The following is a 25415-nucleotide window of genomic DNA, read 5'->3' on the forward strand; positions in this document are numbered from 1 at the left end:
TCCTGGTCGCCAAGCATAAGGTTTGTTATGGAGAAAACTGTTATAATTGATATTTTGAAAGGGATAGATAAGAGTCCATAGATATTTTTTATTATTCTGTTTTTCAATAATTTGAGTCTTTGTAGTCTATTTATCATTGCTCTACTCCAAATTCAGTCCATGTTTATGTATCATACTTTCCCAACTTACCCTGTCTCTCTCTTCATTCACTAATGTATTCCATTCCCCAATCGTTAAGTATTTTCTTCCAGGAACGACCACGGTCATATTCTTTAGTTGCTTCTATACTTCAAGTATACTTCTTTCTCCCTGTAATTACTTTTTGGAATGTAAACCCGGGTAGGAAACAAGCTCGTTAGATCTTATTGTTTATCTACTAAAACATCTGATCAATTACTTGCTCTACTTCTCATCTTCCTAACCATTTGTTAAATACTACTGCTACCCCACATTGCCTCTCTTCCCCTCTGTGTTAGATTTCTCTGTTACTATTCCTCAAATGATCCCCTCTGTCATTCCATTGTACCTCATAGAGGGGTATTTCTTTCAGGGTTTAAAATCCTAATTTTTTCTGCTTTGCTATATTAGCTAATTAAATTTGTCATCTGAAAATAGGATGTTGAATTTTAAAACTCATGCTTGAACAATTTTGTCCATAAATTTGTGATCAGTGATAGAAATTTTACTCATAAATATTTTTATGCATATTATTTGAATACTTATTAAATTATGTATTTGTTTTTATTCCTGTCTAGGCTTGGAGTATTACCTATCATAGTTGGCTCACTTTTGTGCTGTTGTTATGGGCAAGTGTTCTCTGGATGATACCTAATCAGCGCAGATCATTGCTTCACTGTTCTCCATTTCTTGTGGCTTATGCTGAGCTACTGTTAATTGCTCAGTATGTCTATGGAATGAATCTTACTGATGACGAACTCCCACCTTCTGTGGAAGGAATCAATTTGGCTCAAATTGGTTTCATTAAGCCTAAATATCTTCCCTTCAAACCAATCTTAATAAAGGTAAGATTTTTTTAGTTTTAAATCTGTTTACAGATCATTTCAACGCTTCATTCAAATCTAGTCAGTGCAAAGTTCGTGTGATAAAGTTATCAATTGAGATTGATGCTGTCATTGGCTTTGCATTTCCATTATAAATCAGAGGTAGGACTCTGGAAAAAGGTAAAATTTTAAACACTTTGTTAAATGAAAAAATGGATGTGTTCTTTCAGAAAGTAGAACAACAGCAATCAACAAAATGTGAAAAAATTGAAATGTATTCATTGCATGCATCATGCATGTGTAAAGTAGTTCATTATTAAATGAAAATGCTAACGAATACCTACACAATTCATTCAGGCGTTTGTGTATAGGTAATAAGATATCTTCGTTTCTGTTTTATCTACATATTCATCCAGTGATGTTTGTATGCTAACTTTTCTTCTCAACATATATCGTTTTTTAGCATGAAATAGCATCATTTGCTGCCCTGGGTGCCTTCTAAAAACATTTGACAATTGTCCTAGACTGAGGATTGAATATGTTTGGGCTTTTGTTTCTCAGCTTCCTGAGAAATTTTGCCTTTCATGCTTTTTTTACAGCTCCATCAAGTTTTAATTTCGTAATTTACTCGGAATAAATTGTAGCCCTGTTACAAAATCATTTGTTTTGGCATTTAATTGTAAAATCCTGCCTATTTTCATGAGTTAATTGATAGCATTTTGCTCTTCAAATTCCCTGAAGTCATAAGTACATTTGTAATAAATACAGAAAGTCCAAGTCCAAGCCTGTGATATTTCCTCTATTTTTGCTAACAATGAGAGAGTTATTAGGAGAGAAAAGAAAAGCTTACATCAGAATAGGGACTAATCTTCTATTGGGGTTCCCTTGATTTGTTGTATGTTACTATTGCATGTATTCTGTGCAGTTGAGGGTTCTTTGTTTTGAATGGGAAATAAACTCTTTCAATTGAATCTGCACCCCCCATTCATTCACCCAAAGGATTGAAGTTTTAATGCAACCCCACAGTGGGAGATATTCATTTTTTGGAGTGCAATTTCAATTATTCTCGTGTGTCACCGTGTTCAATAATCATAAATGAGGCTAGAAAAAGCTGGTATAAATTATAAGTAAACAGAAAATTTACTTGTACTGAAAGTATTATACATTAATTGCTTGTCTGCCTGTTGTCTTCTGTAATGGACAAATGGTGCCATGTATTAAACAACCTACGTGTATGCCAGTGACATTAATGGGAAAAATGAATCACAGTGTAGTGCATTAATGCCATGTGGCTGTGTATCTGCAAAAATGCCAATCCACATAAGCCAGGGACTTAAAGCACAATTATTCTAATGAAATTGGTGTAGCTCTTTTGCTAGCAATCAAAATCATTTAAAAAAGAATGAGCCTATTGTCTATTAGATTCCATTATATCAGAAATTAATTTTTAGTCACTACTCAGAAGAATCATTAATTGATGTTTTGCAAATGACAGCAGCATTTAGTCTTGTCTGAAATTGAGTTTATATTTAATTATTATCTTTATACTGTCTCAAATAATCACTAATGATAAATACTTACTTCTAGAGTCTCTACACAGTCATGTTTTGGATTACCTTGAGACAGTATTCTCAAGAACGATGGGAGTTGAAAAATGCCGCTTCTACTGTGGTAGGAGTCACCGCTGAACCATTTGTCATCTCAGTTACCACAGCAACCAGTCAAGGTATTTTTTAAACACCCTTTTTGGCATGGACAAATGTAGCATATGAAAGTGGTTCAATAAAAGCTGGGAGTAAAGAGAAGAGTGCTTGATGCCTATGTAAAAAATACAAAAATAGTTGGAAGTTATTTGGAATAATTTTTTTGGATTCTGTTTGCTACAGTTCTTGTTTTTACTTTACTGAATAATTTTTAATTTTTTAATTTTTACTTTACTGATTTAATTTTTTAATTACTGAATAATCCTCAGTGTCTTTTTTTCAACCAATCCTTTTAATTATTTAGGGGCATTCCACTCGTGAAATTTTAAAAATGTCCAAATTTTGGATGGCATAGCAAAAAAAGTGTAGATAATATATAGCAAGGAATAAAAAAACTTCATGCCTACATATTATGTCATATCAGTAAGTCTATATCATGAAAACTGTTATTTATAGAATTTGTTAGATTCTCTTGATTTTAAGGTGGTCACATACATGCATACATAAAACTAATAATTCATTCTCCATGTATTTGTGTGCTTGCCCCTGGACACTCCTCACTCACCTCACACTCCCTATTTCTTTCCAACTGCCCCTAATTATGATAAGATCAGTTCTGTGGTGAGCAGAGCTAAGGTGCACACATATAATTTTAAATCACTGCCATTTGTGCAATTTATCTGAATCCAGTAGTCTTCACCGTACGTTTTTGCTTTGACTTTTTGAACCTTTGCACAAGTGGCATTCAATAAAAAGAGGCCAAAAGATGTTTTATTTGTATAATTTGTGCAAACATTTAATTTTATATTGCATGCATTATTAGCTTACTGTTGGTGCATATGTGGTACTAATTATATTGATTTAACTTCAGTGTTATTGCGTCATCAGCGGTAATTTCAAGTTTAAATATGTTCACTTTGCCTGTGGCATAGCAAAGGAATCAGCACACAATGCTGCATTGAAATTTTGCTTTCCCCGGGACAAATCACCAGTCGAGGCCTATCATCACTATGATATTCCTGGAAGATAGTTGAAAATGTATAAAGTGGGGATATCAAATTCATTTTCAATCACTTTCAAAGGAAGGTGGACCTGGAGATCCAAACGCTACTCTTATGGAATTTAGCATTAACTCCACCACTGCCATTGTGACAGAACATCATTGAATTAATTTAAGAGCACCATCAAAAATGTAGAAAATTTCATCGGTCACCACCCACATGTTGGTTACAGTTGACCTGCATATGAGACCTGTTGTGCGCAGTGGGTACTGGAACTACTCATAATGAAACAACAGCACCTTTGCATGCAAGTTTGTTCACAGTTGAAGTTGGTGTCACTGGAATATGAGTGGTTTTTTGAAAGTTACCACTGCAAATGAATCTTAGCTACATTATTTTGATCCTGAGATCACACCTTAATAGTCTTTGGATGGATTTATCCAGCATCATTACTACCAAAAAAAAACCCCAGTTCTGAAAATGTTATGCTAATATAATTTTTTAAATATTCAGGGAATGATGTTGGATGAGCAAGCACAACTGTAAATTGGTCATTTTTAGGGATGTACTGAAAATTCTTGTCGACCATGAATTTGCAAAAGGCCACATTTAAAAGCAACTGTTATATTCTGCAATATTGAAAATTCCATTGGTACTACACATATGTTGTTAACTGAAAAATTGTGCAGGAGATTTTTGTGCATAGTATTTTCTGCAAAACCCATTATGGAGTCATAATTATCTTGAAAAAATTAATTTGAAATGTACACCTCATCTTCCCCATTGTCCTTAGCTTTATGTGACTTTTTTCTTTTCTTTAAATTGAATGAACACCTTCATGAGAAGTATTTTTCAACATCAGAAGCAGGAATCTGTAAACTGAACTTGCATCAACTTGCAATTACACATGTATATAGTACATTTTGTTAATGTTTCCTTTGAAATAAAGTAGTTTTAAAGGTGTTTTTTCCCTCTTACTTGTCAAATTAAGCATTATTAATTGGTTTGATTCAGCAAAAGTCAAAGGATTGCTTCTTGCAGTGCATTAAAGTTATTAGGATCTAAATTCAAGGAAAGGTGGTGTTGACCCAGCTCTCAAACAATCTGTAATTCAATGCATAAATGTGAACTCTTAGCCAGATATTAGTTTTAAAATCTTTATTTGCAGAGATTCCTCCTGAAACTGCTAATGATATAACGGCAGAAGAAAAAGATGGGCTCATGCAGAAAGTTGGCGCTTTTCTTAAAAGTTTTCTCACAAAATTTTGGATTTGGGTGGTTGCCATAATGTTGTGTGTAATTGGTCTTGGTGGTTCAAAAGTGGTGGTGTACCGCATCGTCTACATGGCACTCTTCCTGATATTTGTTCTTACATTCCAGGTAATATTTTTTCTTTTTCTGTTATAATTGTATAAATTGTTGAGGTCCATTGGTAACTTTCTAAAATATTACAAAATTGCAGATGTCTTATGCGGCCTGGAGAAAAATGATGTATGGTTTCTGGCTGACAGTGATTGTCTACTCCATGCTCTGCCTTGTTCTTATATACACTTATCAGTTTGATAACTTTCCAGAATATTGGAAAAATTACACAGGAATTCCAGTAGAACTGTAAGTAATTTCCAATTTTTTTGGCAGTGGACAAGTATTTGATGCAAATTATTCTATTTGATAAAATAAGATGTTACTAGTTCGCTAATTAAATATTTACCTTTGCTACTCTTGCTGTAGATAATAACAGTGAGTTCTTGCTTTATGATAGGTTCACATTATTTTAAATTCAGTTTTTAATGTGCTCTCTTAAGAAGCTCATGACTTCATTTGAAATTGAGTTACATTACGATTACATACACCCATTGAAATTTTACATCTTATGGGATTAGAGATCTCCATTTTTTCTAAATTTTATCCTGGTCAACAAAACTTATTCATTGCAATGGACCTCATATATAATGTCATGGCGCACACATGAATTAATTATGTTGATTGTTAGTGCTATCATTGCTCAAAGCTCAAGAGTAACACAGTTTTGACTATTTGTTATTACATGAGTCATATTTTTACCTGACAAAGGGCTCTTGCACAAATTGCTGTTCCACCTGATACTTAAGCTCAATTGAGCAGTGTGTTCTAGTTTTGCAAGAAATTAGTAGGTATGAATGCACGTCAGATTTAAAGATATGAGAATCTCAAGTTAGTAAATGGTCCCTTAATCTTACCATCAAAACTCATGTGCACAGTATGTCATAAGAAATGGGACTGTGTTGAAGAAATCATATCAAGTTTTTAAGTAGGCATTCAAAATCATTTAATTATAAAGGTAGGGAGTTGAGCTTTTATACAAACACTCAATATTATATGCCTCACTCTCTCCTCTCCTCCATCTCAAGGGGACTATCTTGGTTGTAATAAAATACATTATGGTCACTCTGACTAGGCCTTGGATCAATAATAGTAATGAAGCTGGACTTTGACCAAAGTTTGACCAGGATTAGGATTCAATTCATATCATTATCATGTCACATCGAAAAAATAAGTTGGCAGATACTTTTTATTTAATTGATTACAGAAACAGAAAATCATCAATGCCATCAGGTGATATATGGTATGTTTCTATTGCAACACTGGAACAAATGTTATTCTCTTGTCACGTGCATGTTCAAACTTGCTAATACACAATAGCTTAAAGTTGCAATATCCTGTTGAATGATTTTGAGGTCAATGATAAGCTGGGGGTTATGAGACATTTTATTTATGAGACAGTGTTTTAGACATGACCAAGCCTGGGCCATGTCTAAAAATTTGTTAACTATTTATGGATGCAAATTCTTGTGAATTTGACTGAAGATTGCTCAAAGACTTTAATTAAGCTTATAGAAACTAATTCGTTTAGTAGGATCAAAACAATGAGGTTTTCTGCTTGTACACTCCCATTTTTAATTGCTCTCATCAAAATATGACCAATGAAATCATTATCAAATTATATGCATAACTTTTCTAGCCAACATGACATTGGTTTGGAGGTTTTTGACACAGGAGCCTTGTTTGTACGCCTGCTGACACCAACCTTTTTTGTGATAATAACTGTAATACAGTTGCACTACTTCCATAAAGATTTCCTGGCCATCTCAGACATCAGACACAGGTAAGCTAATGGGTTAAATAATTGTAGGAATTAGTACATAATCCTAAGTGATTGTGGTCTGGATCTTAAATGGTCTATTTCCTGCAAAAGCATTGTATTCATTTTATTAGAGAGTTCATTTACAAGACAATGAATCCAAGATGCAAAGACTGATTTCCTTGGAATTGATGAATATTGGAAGTTATTCAGTTTGTGGCATGTTTATGTATGGCCATTGGTATTTTCTAATCTAATAACAACATACAATCAGTTGGTATTGTTATGTATTGCTAATCTGCGGTTAGAGGTAAAGTGAAAACTGTATAGTTGATCGTATAATTATTTTTTATGTAGAGATGGGCCATAAGTGTCACTCTTAAAAATGCGTGCATATTCATCTTATGCGCGTATATTCATATTATATGCATATGGATTCATCTTATTAATATAATTGGACTTAAATTATGAGCAGGTACTAATAAATGAGCCATTGATTGAAGGATTGGATTAAGCCAAGAATTTAATCAGCATTAATGAGATTTTGGGGTACCTAATCAGTGAAAGATTTGTGAAAATAATGCATGATGTATTATATTTAGGTTGGTCTCTCTCAGAATTACCTAATCTTTGAGATAAATGTGGAGCAGGCCATAATTGCTCATAAAATTTAGAAGCTCTCATGATTGTGCCTTTACCTTAATCCAGTAGTTTTCACTGTACATTTAGGCTTAACCCTGCATACCCTTAGTACAAGTGCTGTTCAATAGAAAGTGAGGACTAATTTTTCATTTGCTTAATTTGTGCAGAAATATAATTATATACCCAATTGTTAGCTTACTGTGTGATGCATGTATGGTACTAATTACAGGAATTGACTCCAGTATTATTGCATCATTGGCAGTAATTTAAAGTTAAAATATGTTCACTTTGCCTGTGGCATAATAAGGGAAGCAACACACAATGCTGCATTGAAATTTTGCTTTCCCCTGGACAAACCACCAGTCGAGGCCTATGTAGTGCTGCAGTAGACTTAATGGAGGGAGTTGGTTCATCCCTTTGTCACCCTTAGAAGATGGCTTTAACTGTGTAAAGTGGGGAGAACACTTTCATTGAAATTGGGCTCAACCTTGTGAATATTCATCTTGAGGAATGAGACAAAATTTGTAAATTCACGAAAATGTATTAATACGGTACCACTGGTTTCATCACATGGCACCCTAAGATGTCACCTATGTGATGAAACTGGTAGTACTTTAGTAATAAATTTTTGTAAACTTACAAAGTTTGTCTTATTCCTCATGGGGTAGTCAATTTCCAAGGAAGGTGGACCTGGAGATCCAATCACTGCTTTTGTGGAAGTAAACAATAACTCCGCCACTGCCATTGTGACAGAATATTATTGAATTAATTTAAGAGCACTATCAGAAATATAGAAAATTTCATTGTCACCACCCACATGTTGGTCACAGTTGAACAGCACATGAGGCATGTTTGTACCCATCGAATCCTGAGAATGCTGATGGTGACACAAACACTCTTGCACCTGCAATAATCTTGGTTTTTGAGTATCGTTCATGGATCATTGCTTCAGGATGAACTTTTAATAAAGCGCAAATTCCAATTATTTTAAGTGTTTTTATCATGAGTCTGTTTTTTTCTCTATTTTATTAATGCTGTGGAAATGGTGACATGATTTGATTTATCTTTGCAGAAACCCTGTCATTCCACCAGAAATAAACACTACTGGTCCTGATGATGATGATGACGATGAAGATGATGATGGGGCTAGAAGAAACAGAGCACCAAATGTAACACCAAAGCATCAAAAGAACCGGGACTTGTTGAAAAGGGCAGACTCTCAGAAGCGTGATCATAATCTTTCATTTAAGGAAATGAGAAGTAAGCTTATGCCTTTGCTATTATTTTCTGAATTTATGACTTAAGTACAAATTTTACAGGAACAGTTCAAAGTTTCATATTTCTTTTTTGGTGTTTATTATTTTATTAGCTCTAGGGGCTTGCTTTTGCATATTCAGCACTTAGCATTCATGTTAGAAATCTCAGGGATATAAGGAAATTAAATAGGCAATGAATGACAATTAGTCAGAATGGAAAATTTGACTAATCCCTTAAATTTGAGTTTAATTATGTTTATGCTCACTTTACAAATATGCTTTTGAGTTTAAATTATGCATTCATTTAAATATATTAAAATTACCATAGTTTCCATTGTCAATCTCTTTTCATGTCATTCACTGGTAGTCATGAATTGTGCTAGGTACATTAGAAAACTTGCCATATCAATGTTATGTTCTTAGATGTTTGATGCTACCCTTTGAAAAAAGTTGTTGAAACTCAATTCTTATGAATAGAAAGTTCAAATTGGGAGGTCCTTAGTTCACGTTATATCAAGGGCTTTAATCAATTATGATGAACATTACTAATTTCATAGGTTTTTGGCTTTAAGAAATTAAAAATAGAGTATGTTTAAGGGTTAGTTGTTATATTAATGGGATTATTAAAACATGTAAGATGACAATGAGAATAATTTTTCATTAACTGAAGTTTGCAATTGCTTTGTTGTCACTTTAAACCATATACTTTACAGAGATATCAACTACCAAACTCAAGAAAATTACACGGAAATCTAGAATTCTTATGACTCGACTGATTGAACTTCTGTGGAAATTTTTTGAATTACACATGGTGAAGATTGTGTTCCTATCATTTGTCTTGATGGCTGTTTATGATGTGAGTTTGATTTCTTTTTTTTAGACCTGTTTTTGTATTAAATAAATTTGAGCTACATGGGATTTTGTGATGTAATTAATATCTCCAATAACATTTTGATTCCAGGTATGTGCGCTTCACTTGGCATTTGTTGTTCTCTCCGTTGTTGCCTTACCCTGTGGGAAGAGAGTCCAGACAATTATCATTCATTTATCATCTGCGCTTACCTCGATACTTTTTCTTTCTAAGATGATATACCAAATAGAATACATCCGACATGAACAGTGGGAAGCAAACTGCACGGTATGGAAAGTGTCACCCTAATTTTAACTGAGAAGATACCTTAGCTAGACAAATTTTATAAAAATATATTTTAAAATATAAGGCATTGTTATTGTACATTGGGTGAACTGAAAATAAACAAATTCCAGAGTGCAGTTATACCATTCCATATAAATACACTGCATTATATATGGAGTGCCATCAAAAGTAATTATGTACTTTCTCAGGACGTTGCAGATGCATATTTTTAGGCCACATATTGTAACTCAAAGTAAAAGAATTGTCTGTTTGTTTTTTCCACAAATTAACATTTTTAGTGAAGGAAGTTCACATTAGAATAGTTTTTACAAATTAATTTAATAATTAACTTGTACATGTGTATTAAAAAGTATAGTAAATGTATGCATAGGCACTTCAATGAGGTTTAAGCAGTAGATGTACTAAGGCAACATTTTTTTTCTCCATTCTCCATAAAAGTTTAATGGATTTAAGAATATTTTTTTTTCTAAATGAATAAAACAGTTTTTGTCATGACTTGGTGGAAAATATTCATATTAAAATTGCAAATTGAAATTGAAAATTGAAAAGCCAAGTATTTTATTTATCAATTTGAATTTTAAATGAATGGCATATCACCAACCCATTGTTTTGGCAAGAATTTTTCCTGCTCTTTGTTTGTAGGTGCCATCATACCTTACTCACAATTTATGGAATAAAAAGTAATTAATTTCCTAAAAATTTAATTTAGGGGCTGCAATCTCTGAATTCTACCAACATCTATGTGGGAAATGTTCAGTTCTCTATGAATAATGCTGATTGGATTGGCTTCAAAAAAACTTCCCGTTTGCCGGAATTACTTAAAGGATACATTGGTGAGCACCACAAGTATTTCCTATATCCATTACATTTAAATGTTTCTCTAAGTATTTTCCTAATGGATTCATAATTTCTAGTTTTTAGTCAGATATATCATAAATGCCAATTATGCCAGTATTTTCCTTTGTGGCAATAAAATGTGTATGTATTAAGCCTTAAATTAATTTTACCTACCTTTTTATTAATGTGGATGGTTATAATGTAGTACATACCAGTGTAATATTTATTACAGTTGTACATAAGTTGCTGTATTAAGAAATTTACAGTTGTGATTTTTGAAAGTGTTGGACATGTATATTGTAATTCCCAGTTAAAAGGCTACCTACAGTAGAATTAGTCACTTTTATTTAAAAATAAACTTGCCGTATAGAATTCCCTCCCAGTCTTTAAACATCACTGTCGCTCACTACTTTAGTTAATAAAGTGATATGGGCATCATACCTTAGAATTAACTGCTATGTAACCCCTATTTTTTATTTCACATGTCTTAATGATTGTTATTAAAGGTTACTGTGATTTAGGAAACTTGGATTCTCTTTGTCTATAAATAAATTTTGTATTGAAATTCTAAGTTAATGGCTGGACACATAACCCAAAAGTCTCATCACTGAATACTTAAAAATTTATTGATATTTTCCAGGCCTGACCTTGGTTTGCACATTGTATGCAGTTGTATGCACACGGCAAAAGCATGTACGCAGAGCTCTTGGTGTTGGTCCTACTCCTCCAACTACTCCAATCTCGTCAGTGTCCATGGAATCATCTTCTTATTGGGCACGTCAGGAGAGAAATATACTTTTTCCTGGTGTGGATAGAGCGGTTGCTGACAATGACATCTGTACATGCATTAAATTTCTTTTTAACTATGGATTTTACAAGTTTGGAGTAGAGGTATTGTTCTTTCATAGTGTCTTTAACAGTTTAACTAATATGTACTTTCTTTTCATACACATGCAGTAGAACTTTAGTGTGTCAAAGTTAGAAGGACTAGAATTTGCATTCACTCTAAGAAGCTTTCAAAAAAAGGAATGTTTTCCTGCATTAAAAGAATTATTTTAAAAATAATTATATTAGTGTCACTAAAGTATGCAATAAGTGTTTTTAATTCTTTTGATTGTGAAATGATTTGTCTATTGCTTTGCTAATTCATCTTCTGTTTTTTGCCTCACCAGATATGCCTTATCACAACGGTAGGAGTTATTGGTACGCGGATGGATATTTCTTCAATTATTTATTCTATTTGGCTGTGTCGTCTGGTTTACCTCAGTGGCCGAATGGGAAGGGGCCCCAAAGGAGCTGGAAGTACTGGATGGGGTGGTGGAAGAGAAGCTCTAGCAAGAGTATGGATTTTCTTTCTCCTCACCATTGCCATCCTGTTACCTTCGCAATATATCTTGGCTGTAGGCCTACCTCCAGGATTGTGTATTGGTAAGTTGAGAGCATTCATTTGGTTAGAAATATTCTTTTCATTATCTTGAATGTTGATTTGCAAGTTCTCTGAGTAACTGGGCTTATAAGCGCTAAGCAAATAAAATGGATCATTCCATGTCATTTCCACAAATATACTAGGAGCACCTTCTCAGATTTTGTTTAGTATTTTCATGTCTGTTTATATTCATTATAAATTGAGTCCCAAAATATTTTTATGAGCAAACAATTTTTGCATATTTTGGGAAGAGTTGAAAATTTTGTCAATGCGTCTCCAAGGCTCCAGGTGTTCCCAGATAACTCCCATTATCGTGCATGGTAATGTCTCTAAATAACCTGGTGTATTTCCTGGCCCAGAAGACCCTTTTTTACTCTCATAGCTAATTGTGTTTTACTCTCAGGGCTAATTGTTTAAAATTAATTGTCTGAAACACTTATTCTTGATTTTTTATTTAAAAATTAAACAAAATATAAAATATTTGTATTCTGCATAATGAGGCCCATACCAAGATTTACCCTTATGTTTCGCATGCTGTTGGGCTTAGTACTAGTTAAGCTTTACTCTCACCTATCAAACTGACCTTTGAATTGATAACTGTGGTGATGGTTTAAGCATTTGAAATAAAAAATCAGTTGGGAGCTACAATTTTTATCATAGAAAGTTTTAAATAAATTAATTAATTTTTACTAAATCTCATTCATATTACATATTTAGTAAGGAATAAGAATGATCAATTTTCTCCTACAGCAACCAGAAAGATTTGGACAGAAGTGACAAGTCTCTCAACTAATTGCTCCTAATTATCCTTAATTTTCAATGTATCTCCCAGTGAAAGTTGGTATTCATCTGGTTGTAATAATTTTTTATGGGCTTCAATAATATCTGTAATTATCTATATTTTTGGACAAAAGTGCACCCATTACTACAGTTTGATTTCTGCAATAAGAAATTTTCTGGTTACTTCAATTCCCAAAACGTTTTGTTGCCATATAATTTGAACATTAATATAACAAAATCATAGCAAGAGGCTTAGCCACTATAGAGAAAATATCTATACATTAAGATTTGCAAAGTAGGTCTTGTAGTTATTTTTTTAACGACTTGTATAGTGAATGGTAACGGAGTGAGGGACAAGTGCCCCTAGAGATCATGTGAATCTCAATGATGGCAGATAATTTTTCACAATAATAGATGTATAAGAAATTATCCTGTTGGTATGTTTTATTTATAAAAATATTTACTTTTAATCTGAAAACCTGTTAAGTTATACGCACAAAAATGCACTGACTGAAAAACCTTGCCAATTAAATGCTGAATGTTTGAGATCTGTCGACCTTAGAATCTCTATGTCTCTACTTCATGAAGTATCAAGCCAATTGGCTTCCTTAGTATTAATATTTATGTGGTTACTTTATAATTCACTCATTATCTCTCTTCACAGATTATCCATGGTATTTAGATGAAAGGTTGAGAAGATTGCAAGAATGGATGTTCCTTCCTGATTATGTTCATGCACCCCGGGCATACAAATTAGTTTGTAAGTTCATATGCTTAATGTCTTGAAATAAGGCTCCAAAGTAGTTGCAATTTCATGCATAATCTCTATGAATTCCAGAAAAATATCTGAATAATATTATTATGCGATAAATTATAAAAATATATTACGTTTTATTGACTTGTAATTTGAGCCACATTAATGTGTATTTAATTTTATTTTAGGTGATTTTATTCTCTTGCTGATGGTGTGCCAACAGCATTCAGTATTTCGTGCTGAACGAGGTCCTAATTCAATATCTCATCCTGGTGGCTCAAATCGAGAAACCTCTCTTGATGTTGATGACCCTGGATTAAATCCAGTGCCAGATTTCATTTCAAATGTTAGGTAAGAAATATTTAATCATTTATTCTTTTAAGGTCATTCCACAACAAAATCAAAATGTGATTTTGTTGTGGAATGAAGTGTGATTTTGTTGCGAATCAACAAAATCACAATGGGTGCTGGTTGGTTCACTACTACAAAACTTTGGTATTTTTTTTTAGCACACCTTGTACAGTTAATCCTAATTATTTGAATCCTACATAACACAGAATATTTCGTAATTTGGAACTAAGAGCAGTTTCTCGGCTGTTTCATAAGAATATGCATTTTTTGGCATGAATGGATTTATATGCAACTACAGCAAAATTTGAAACCATGCTCTGGTTCCATGATTCACAAACATAGTTTATTTTCCTTGAGTTATTACATGGCATTTAGGGTGCCAGAAAGTTCAGTATGTACAATATGATGGTATAATGTTTTTGGTACTCATTTCTCACAGAAGCCATCTCTGGCCCCAAATCTTTGTTCTTTTTGCTAGGTCAATTGTCAATTATATTATAATACAATTAGATATACAATGCATCATTTTAACCTGCTAGCATCTGCTGATCATGTTATGATGCAATCCTTTTATTCTCTCTTAAAGTTTTTTATTCAGTCGGTGGATTACATACACAAAAGAGAAGTCAAGGTCACTATGCTGTTAAAACCAATACCTTTGAGGAATGGTGGGTTAGAGGTAGAAGTGGTCTAAATAATAATATTTGATCTTATAAGTTTATATTGCACATATTTGAATTTTGATTTATGAGGTGTTGTTTTACACAAAAGTGAAACAAGTCAATCAATACATTCCACTAAAGTAGATCTCAGAACTTACTATAAATTTAATTGAATTATATTCTATCCAATAACTACTGCACATTTAAATATTTATTTCAGGTCATGGCTTGACATTGTGAAAAGAGTGGTTTTATCATCATTTTTTTGGATCTCCTTGGCAGTTGTTTTCTCAGCAGGGACCAATCGTGTTAACCTATTTGCTTTAGGTTACTTGGCTGGCTCCTTCATATTTTTATGGCAAGGAAATGACTTTTACCTCCGTCCTATGAACTCAATTCTTAGTTGGTAAGTATTTTAATTTTCTATTTAATACGTAATTTTAGTATGTGTCGTTAGCCTTCTTCTGGTGGGAAGCTCATTACAAGTTATCCTTCATGTCCAGATTCATTTAGTGGATGAGGGCAATGATTGCCTACTGTGTTGGTTCCATTACCTATGCATATTTCTTGATCCTTAATGGTTTTGGGCTCTTTGATGTAACTTAAAACCATGATCTGATAGTGCAGGTGACCTCCATTACTACAGTCCCCAGGGCATGTCATCGGTTTCAGGATTAGTATCATGGATTTAGCCTATTATAGCTTTCATAGTTGAATGCCTCTTTTGTCCTCACCTGAGGGTAGGCGGCCAAATTTATAGTTGCCTTCTTGTGGTACGTGAGCTGGGAACAAATTATATGTGTTTACCGAGCTAAAGAATATTCATGTTGCTGTGTGCAGATGGCATAGTTACTTTAAGAAGATGAAGAAGACCTGGCAAGTAAAATGGCCTCTATGGAGAAGGGGATGATTAAAAATGTACAGCCTAAAAATATGTAAAATGCTTATTATAGTCTGCTGCTGAAGCTGGAAGCTACTTTTCAAGTAAACTGGAGATGAACACAACTGAAAAAGTGAAAGAATGTTCTATTCCAGCAAAAGTATCACCAGCAATCTGAGAAAAAAAGGGGGAGAGTAAACATTTTCTATTGAAGAAAACCTTATAACATGATAAACAATTGCTAATGGCAAACAGCACTGAAACATAGGTTACTGTTAAATGGTGACTTGCCCACTTCTCAGATTTTTTAGAGAGGAGTACTTGATGGGGTGGATAGAGTTGAGAGCAGCTTTTTACAACAGCATCAGGATGCTAGTTTTTCAAAAGATGGTATGGAATTTTTCAGAAAAGAATCATAGCTTCCTTACAAAGCTATACCTATCTGTTCACAGGGTGTCACTCTGATCTAGCCCCACACCCTCTCAAAATTCTTCCCTTCCCTTGTGAACATTTATGTGTTTAAGTTGGAATTGAAATTAAGTGTTTTACCTGAATATGGTACCTCGGTGTTTAGATGAACATTGTATATTACATCCAACTAACGAGTGGAGGGTACAAAGTGTTCTCTTCATCTACAGGAGAGGGATTGATGATCTCCATTACTTGTTCAACTTCATCAACATATTAATTGTCTGTTGTGTGGACAAAATATTTATAATGTTTATTTTCTTTCAGGTGGAACTTGTTACTTGGCTACAATGTAGCTGTCATTTTATTTAAGAGTATTATTCAAATGCTTGGATGTGTTTTCATACGAGACCTGCAGCTGTCTGCATGCTGGCTGGTGCAACTTCTTGGAATTGCTTGCATAAAAAAGTTTCGGGATGAAACTTCCCTGGCTGGTGTTGTTGGTATGAAGTTATTTTTATGCTTTTCATTAGTGATTGGTCAGATCTGTCATTTCTTTCCTGGTTTCAGAAACACTTGAAACTGGAACTAGAATCAAAATAAAAACATCAGTTCTGGAACCAATATGTATGTTAAGTTAATTTGTTTTTACATATTAAAACCTTGTATAAGATCCTAGTATTCATTTCAGAATATCAGTGATACCATGAGATGTTTTAGAATAAAGTGCTATCCTGTGTTGTCCTTTTTAAATTTAGATGTTTTGTGATTAAACAGGATGCCCCACAAAAACTTATTTTGTTAACTACATTTTAATTTGGATTCAGAGAAGGTAGCCTGGGGAAAAAATCAGAAAATCCCATGGCTTATACATAATTTCGTTTGCCCTATATGTGATTAAGGTGCACATTAGTTTTTAGATTAAAATATATGTTAATTTTTCACATTGTATGTACTTCAATGTACTTCATGCACAAAATCATCTTACAGACTATATATATAATTTGGCCATAATTTGGCATTGGCAAGTCATTTCCAAAAAAATGATGAGCAATGGCTAATCTTACTCAAACATTTTTAGCTACCATGTGTATGGTATAATTGCGTATGAACATGTCAACATGTTTCCTAGTCTTTGATTACCAAAAAACTCTATGTTCCAAGATAAATCAATGCCAATATAGAAACATTTTGTGTCATCATGTGATCAACTTCTAGAAGCAGAGAATGTGATGCAAGTTTTGGTATGGAATTTTAGAAGGAATATAATCTTCGTAATTTGAAGTTTCTATTAAATGGGCTTTAGTAGGCCATGTCATTTCAAGTGAAAATCTTTTGGTAATTTTAAGAAATTTAGTAAAGAGAGGAGTTACCAAGAGAGAAAGCTCCACAGTCATTACTAAACAACTTCTGGATGAAGATATCATTGTGGGCTATTCCAAATCAGGGAATGTAGTAGTTTTAGGGGAGCCAACCAACAGCTAAGGTCATTTGCGCCATTAGGAATGAATGGGAAAGGAAGGTTGGAGATAAACCCGGCATTGGCAATGGCCTACTCTAGTCGAATGGTGCCAAGGGGTCTGCCGTTTAACTTCCCATCCGATGGACGTCGTATTCACTCGAAGTGCTCCCCACAAAGCACCTGAAGTAGGGATCAGGATACCCCTGGAAAATATTCGACGCCACCGAGATTCGAACCTGGGCCCTCTGGGTGGGAATGCACCATCCTGTTCCCTAAGTTGCCACGAACTGCAATGAGAAATCAGTTGTCTTTTTTGAAAAATATACTTTTTGAAATGGCACAGTAACATAATGTTATGCTAAATATACTTATTCTGTGAAGTGATCTTGTTCTTCTGCAATTCAAATTCATTGCTGCAGTTTTAGCAGTGAATGAGCAAGTGGCTTCATTACCAGAATTTCAATATAGAAAACAGTGATCCCTTCCTTTGTCTTTTTGATGTTGCTGTCAGCTATCAAATGAAAGATGTCTCTCAAAGATGGAGATGGTATTTCATTGATATTTTAATTTATGTGTAGAGATTACTGGTGTGAGAGTGATGGTTGTCCCATAGTAATGTAGATGATTAAACATAACCTCTTATTTTTCATGTGCGTAGTGGTTTACCAACTCTGATTATTTCAGCCATGTAGTTTTTCAGTTTGACTAGGGATACCTGTAATTTATACTATTTTGTAGTTCATAAGCTCAGATTAAAAACACGTATTATTGCTATTTAGTGTGCATTTGACATTATTGTGTTGATTGTTTGCACTGTCATCTCTCAGAGTTGGCAAAATCTCATGAGATGTCATAGTGTGTTTTATGTATGCCATTTTTATTGTGGAAATTATTGCACCTGCCTAAGAATTCATATTGAATTTCAAATTTCAAATTTCAAAATTCAAAATTTCAAAAATTCAATTGAACTTTTTTCAAGATGGCGGCCGCTTACTTTGCAAGCCAGTGTAGCTCCTGCAATATTTCCCTTAATTCTACAGATAAAGTAATTAATTGCGACTTATGTTCACGCTTTTTTCATTCCAAATGCACTAATCTGAATGATCTCTTTTTGAAAGCCGTATTTGAATGTAGAGATATTTTTTGGAAATGTTTTTCCTGTCGTGCTAATAAGCTTGCACTATCTAACATGGCGTCCGATATCGACATGCTGAAACAGGAATTGAGCATTTTAAAAGATTCTCTCGCAACGAAAAAGGCTACTAACGTGTGTAAGGGTGTATCATTTGCGAAAACCGTAAAAGTCAACCCAGAGAAAGACTTTGCTTCAGATAAATCGACCTCCAATCGGACTAAATTTAGCAGTGACTTGATAGGGCAACAGGTGCCGATCTCGAAAAATGTTTGTGTTACTCCCTCAATCACTACCGTGCTACCTCATATTGCTGACGAGAAATGTGAGAAAGGTGGTGTAGAAGAACTTTCTGCAGAAGGAGACGATGGATTTGTTACTGTGAGCCACAAACGTAGGCGCCGTAAATCGCCAATCATCGGAACATCTACGAAAGAATGCTCTCTTTCGGGGATCCCTCGTCTTTCCCATCTCCATGTGTGGAACTTCACCTCCGATACAACAGTTACCCAGTTGAGAAACTATGTAAAAGATGAAATCCCGGAGATTGATACCTCAACGGAACTGGTGATCGAACAACTTAAGGTAACGCGCGGAAATTATACATCGTTTCGGGTATCCATACGCCAAGATTTTCGCGATACCCTCAGTAATGCCGCCTTTTGGCCTAAAAATGTGTTCGTGGGAAATTTTTCTTTTTTGAAGCCACGCCTCCCTCCAGCGCCGGAAGGATAACACGTTATTTGAAGCTCTTGCACATAAACATTCAGTGCATACGTAATAAATTACTGGACCTCGAGGTTCTAGTAAACGAGTACCAACCCCATGTGATCTGTGTCAACGAACATTGGTTAAATGCGAGTGAACTAGACTCTCTTCATGTGCCTGGGTATGTCATCGCTAGTGCCTTTTGCCGGACTGTTCACAAAAATGGTGGTGTTTTAATCCTACTGTCTGAATGTTTTTCCCATATTCCCATTGGTTACCCGTACGAATTTCTCAATGAAGAACAATCATTTGAATGCTGTGTTTCCTGCTTCAAAATGGATACTACTGTTTTTTATGTACTGTCTATTTATCGTTCGCCGAAGAGTGACTTTTGCGTTTTCCTGACCAAACTGACGAAACTCTTGGAAATAATCCATAGGTCAATCCATGAGCCTTGCATAATAATTACAGGTGACTTTAATTGTAATTTTATGGCCGATTCTAAAGCTAAAAAGGAATTCATGGATTTACTGACGTCATTCAACATCAATGCTACCAACAGTGAACCTACTAGAGTGAGTGCTAGTTCGCAAACAGTTTTAGATAATGTACTAACTAATATCGACCTTGATCTAGTACAAACAAATACCATTAATGCCCACATATCTGATCACTACCCACTTCTTTCTACAATTGCTGTGTCTACATCCAAAGAAAGTAAAAAATACTACAAAAGGTATTTCTCTGATCAGAATATGATCGCCTTTTGTGACTTATTAAATTCCCATGACTGGTCCGATTTGTTTTCCTTTAAGTCCTTCGACCTTAGCTTTGAATACTTCTATTCCACCTATCTACATTACTTTGAAATCTGCTTTCCCCGTGTCCTGAAGCATACAAAAAACAAAAGCTCTTCTGTTAACTACAAAAGTCAGTGGGTCTCTGATGAAATTCGTTGGCTTTCAAAGAAAATGAAAGACGCCGCAGTGTATTACAAAAGTAAATCAAATCCAGCAGATCGCCTAGAATACTCAGTACTCAAGAAAAGTTATCGCCAAACCTTACAGCATGCCAAAAAATCTTTCAACAACCTTAGACTTACCAATGCAGACAATAAATCTAGAGAGATTTGGAAAATTATTAACGAATCAAAGGGTCGACATCATGTACAAGATCTTCAACTGCAGGACTCCGCTGGTAATGCTATATCAGATTACTCTAAAATGGCCTCCATCCTGAATGATTTCTATCTATCCCATCAAAATCCCACAGTTTCAGTCAATCCAGCAAATTATTCTCATATTCCTAACTCATGCAATTCATTATATATATTCCCATGTTCAGCCAGGGAACTGACCAACGTAATCAATAAATTACCTAACAAATTTAGTCCTGGATTAGATGACATCCCAGGGATAGTCATAAAAAGGTCGTTTAATGCTATTAAGGATCAGCTGCTGTTCTTAATTAATGAATCCTTAAAAACTGGAATTTTCCCGAGCCCTCTTAAATCAGCAAAAATTGTGCCAATATACAAAGGGAAAGGTTGCAAAATGGCAATGAATTCTTATAGACCAATATCCCTGTTAAACCAGCTGGGGAAAATATTTGAAATAGTTTTTTATCAACGTCTTGTATCATATCTTGAGACATATAAGCTATTATCCACATCTCAACATGGATTTAGGAAAACAAGGTCCACTACAACAGCCACATATCACATGGTGAATCAAATACTTTCAGGATTGGATAATAGAACTGAAACTCTAGGATTATTTTTCGATTTCAGTAAAGCTTTTGACTTCGTCAATCATCAGTTACTCCTATATAAACTGAAATGCTATGGTATAAGAGGCACGCCCTACAAATGGATTGAATCTTATCTAAGTGAACGGCATCAGTATGTTGAGCTCTCAAGTAATGGCTCCAAATTTGTTTCCCCTGGTAGAGAAGTAACACTGGGTGTTCCCCAGGGTTCTGTACTTGGTCCTATTTTATTTTTAATCTATATCAATGATCTCCCAGACAATCTTAAGCTCATTAAGGGGATAGACCCAATACTGTATGCTGATGATACAAATATCATTGTATCAGCCTCCTCAGTAAACAGCTTGACAGAAAGAGCAGCCGAAGTAGCTCAGTTTTTCAATGCATGGTGTCTTCATAACTTTCTAAAGCCCAATTTAAATAAGTCCAGCCTGATTTATTTTTCGAATAAAAAGAAAGTTTCATCTGCAATCTCAGTAGATGTAGAAGGTGTGAGCATTCCCCAAAATTCCAGTACCCAATTCCTGGGAGTAATCCTACAGAAAAACATGTCTTGGGAGGAACATATTTTCAAATTACGCAGCAAGTTAAGCTCCCTATGCTTCCTTATTAGAAATATTAGGTATTCTGTAAATTTAGAGGTCCTTCTATCCATTTACTATGGTGAATTTTACTCTCGTGTTACTTTCAGTATCCTCTTCTGGGGTTCCTCTCCCCATGCGGGCATAATCTTCAAAATCCAAAAGAGGATTATACGCATTATGAGCAATGCTCCTTGCGATGCACCATGTAAACCTCTCTTCAAAAGACTTTGTTTATTACCAGTACCTTGCATATATATATTTAATGTCATCTTACATGCAAAGGGTAATATTTCCCATTATAAGTCCAACCACAATTACCATAGTCACTACACAAGGACCTGCAATGACCTGCACCAACCATTTGTCAGGACACACAATACTGCCCATGGGCCCAAAGCAATGGGCTTAAGGTTATTCAATAAACTTCCCCATGAAATCAAATATGAAACAAAAGTACCTGTTTTCAAGAAAAAGCTGTTTAACCTTTTAAAAAATAATATGTTCTATTCTGTAAATGAATACCTTGAATTGTCGCAATGCATCAATTCCGGCTTAAACAATTGATATGTAATTATACTAGTGTATTGGTATGTATATGTATATATATATATATATATATATATATATATATATATATATATATATATATATATATATATATTATATATTGTATCTCTTCTATTGTGAAATTGTGAAAATTATATTTGACGTGTCCTATATTTGTGTATGTATGAATATGCAACAAATCTCCGGACAAATAAATGTATTATTATTATTATTATTATTATTATATACAAATCATGAGACTCCACTTACTCCTGGGAGTGCTGTTTCTCTTTGCTATTCACTTTCACTGGAGCAGCTTCATAAATTTGTGCCAAAAATAGAGAATTATGCTTGCTTATGAGATGGTTCTGAGTTTAAAAAGTGAACCAAAAGAGTCTCTTTCTCCCAAATTTCTATTCTTTCTGCAAACATTCTGGCTCATTAGAGCATTCAATGAATTGATATGGAGAGAACAGTAGTGGAGGAGGACAGTGTGCCTAGGACTGTGGGCAGAGCAGAGGGAGGTAAAAGACTCTTAATAACAAGACGTTGGAGAAAAGGTGTATTGACTTCTGTCAATTTATCAGTCACCTTATTCATGGTGATGATGCATATGGAAGTTTGATGTGGTTTTGCCTTAATGCATTCCTCAAGTTTTCCCGCAGCATAGGAGTTGACTGTTCCTAGATAATACATAATTGTTCTTAAGAAGACCATGCAATCATATTAAGTTTTTAGTGTGCTGTAAAAAGTATTTAATTTGCCAACATCTTTACTTTCCTACTCAGTTTGTAGCTCAATATGCAAAATTAAAAAAAAATTAAATTTACAAATTTATGATGAAATAGATTATGTGAAGTGTATTACCTATTTGGTGATAAACTTAAGGCTCACTTATAATATTTTCAAAATATGTAAGATTATTTCTGTAGTAGTTTATTATCATAAAGTAGGGGTGCATTCAGTTTTTAGTTGAAGGTAAATAGGCACAATTCATCTTTTTATTTTATGATCTTATTAAATTAGCTTACATCTGTATCATTCGGCACAATATTTTTATATTAAAGAAAATCTTATTTGACTTATTGCAGATCCCAAAGAATGTGTTGTTCCCAGAGAAGATACAGGACTTGCTTGGGATGGGGTTTGCTTTGCCTTTCTTCTATTACAGCGGCGTCTGTTTAGAAGTCACTATTTCCTTCGTGTTGTGGATGAAACTAAAGCACAAACCATTCTTGCATCTAGGTATGTACTTTGTTCTGAATTTATTGGTGTGTTCATTGTGATTTCTGATACTCCTGTGCTACTTCTGTGTATGATTATATATTAGTACCTAATTTTTTCTTAAGTTTTAACTTCATTAGCATTTACCATGAGTGAGACTTGCTGTTTAAATTCAATATAAAAGTCATAGCCCTTGAGTGGGACTAAGTAAGTCTCAATTCTTTTGAATTGTGAAATTTAAAACTGAAATTTTATTGGTCTATACCTCCCATACTCCCCTGATATTTGAATAGCCAAGAAAATTTCAGACAAGTGCATGAGTGGCATGGGGTAAATTCTTGTAAGTGGATAAATTAAGGAGAAAACAATTTTTTAAGAGTGCTTTCAATATATTAAGACATGATGTAGGTGTAATAGTAAGAAGGTTTTCAAAAGCCCTTGTCTCCCGAAATTAAGTTCATAAATTAAAAGGGTAATAAAAGTTCATGACCTCAAGTAGTAATTTAAAATCTAAATGAGATATTTTAAATATTTTGGCCAAATTTATCTTGGTACATCCTTAAATGGAATTTAAATATACATATTAGAAGCAGTTTTATGTAATTTGTTATTTAAACTTCAGTGCCTTAGTGGTGGTTGGTGGGGTTTGATGTTATGCACTTTTTTCAACCCTTATTTACATAGAAATCATAGAATCTTGCAGCATATAATGCATTTCTGTAGTCTATAGTGTAATCACTCTAAATTTATTTTTACAGAGGTGCTGAATTAATAGAAGAACTTAGTAAAAGGCAAATATCAGAGCAGCAAGATCTGGAGCATCAAGTTTTGGAAAAGATTAAGCGCAAAATGGAAAGAATCAAAGCAACTCACCAGAGAAGGCAAGAAACTTTTCTCCATGAGTCAACCAATCATTATGATGGTAAGTTCTCTGTTTCGTTTTTGAGTAGTGTAGCCAAAGGTGCATGATGTAATGGTGCATCACCAGTCGTGTAACCAGTGCATATTGCCATGAGGTAGTCGATTTTTAATATTAAGCCTTGATGAATGAATTTCAATGTTCGGAACATTGCCTGATTAGCCATTGAATTTGCATTAAATATGTTAATGAATTGTGGACTGCATTGTATTTCATAGAGGGTTTCTAAGAATTATCAACTGCTTTGATGCCAATTGTATGATGATGGATACTTAAAAAAATGTCTTCCTTTCATAAAAATTGAACTCTTTTTCATGAATGTGTGAATGCATATCTGGATGAAATTTAATCATTTCTCTTAGAAACAGAGTATAGTTGTGTATGTTAATTCTTTTACAATGAGGATATTATTTATACATCTCCTTGCTCATGGTTTTATTTGAATTTCAAATTTTTATGCTTAAGTATATATATTATTTCTCTATCAAAGTGATGGAAAATATTTAAATTAAAGTTTAGAATGGCCTAAATTGTAGGCCATTGAACAGGAACTAATGTGTATGTTTTGTAGTTGTTGTCCTATGGTTAAAAAAATTAAGAGATTTCCATGCATAGTCTGTAACAAAGAGGCTGGATATCAGAACATCCCATACCTAGTTATACTAAAATATGATTGCATTTAATTTTTTCCCTGCAGAAATATATTTTCAGAAAGAAAGAAGCATCATTGAACTTAATGGATTTGATTCTGCAAATGGGATTCTTCTCTGTTTTCTGGTGACATTTGTTTTTGTACCATTTGTGTGGGCCAGTCCTTGTGTGTGCCTTTTAGACTAACTTGATGTAATGGTAGTTTTGTCTTGTGAATTGTCACACGGTATGTTCATTGACACCTACCACATCTTCTGCTCTTCACTCAACTATTTTAAAAATTAATGATACCATTTTTGCACCTCACCCCTGTCTCTTGCCCCAGCCCAGGCCTCATCTCGACTTTCCTCCCCCTCCCTTTGCCCCTCTCATGTAAAAGCAATTACAGCTGCCACAGACGCAATGCCTCACAGTCCACAAGGCTTCCACACTCCCATAGAGGAT

General features: G+C 34.1%; 1 protein-coding gene across 1 annotated transcript in view; it reads left to right on the forward strand.

The window, feature by feature from the left end:
* Window positions 1-25415, forward strand: part of Piezo (piezo type mechanosensitive ion channel component) — a 175267-nt gene that overhangs the window by 101579 nt on the left and 48273 nt on the right. The window contains exons 11-27 of the mRNA XM_071584971.1: window positions 756-1022; window positions 2589-2727; window positions 4874-5085; window positions 5168-5316; window positions 6707-6850; window positions 8541-8728; window positions 9438-9580; window positions 9686-9862; window positions 10590-10713; window positions 11358-11608; window positions 11890-12145; window positions 13588-13683; window positions 13866-14028; window positions 14911-15096; window positions 16306-16481; window positions 23269-23422; window positions 24160-24323. Coding sequence (XP_071441072.1) covers window positions 756-1022; window positions 2589-2727; window positions 4874-5085; window positions 5168-5316; window positions 6707-6850; window positions 8541-8728; window positions 9438-9580; window positions 9686-9862; window positions 10590-10713; window positions 11358-11608; window positions 11890-12145; window positions 13588-13683; window positions 13866-14028; window positions 14911-15096; window positions 16306-16481; window positions 23269-23422; window positions 24160-24323 — 2989 coding nt within the window. The remainder of the gene's footprint in view (window positions 1-755; window positions 1023-2588; window positions 2728-4873; window positions 5086-5167; window positions 5317-6706; window positions 6851-8540; window positions 8729-9437; window positions 9581-9685; window positions 9863-10589; window positions 10714-11357; window positions 11609-11889; window positions 12146-13587; window positions 13684-13865; window positions 14029-14910; window positions 15097-16305; window positions 16482-23268; window positions 23423-24159; window positions 24324-25415) is intronic.

Source organism: Hetaerina americana, unplaced genomic scaffold (assembly GCF_022747635.1).
Source record: "Hetaerina americana unplaced genomic scaffold, ioHetAmer1.1.p SCAF_1, whole genome shotgun sequence".
NCBI lineage: Eukaryota > Metazoa > Arthropoda > Insecta > Odonata > Calopterygidae > Hetaerina > Hetaerina americana.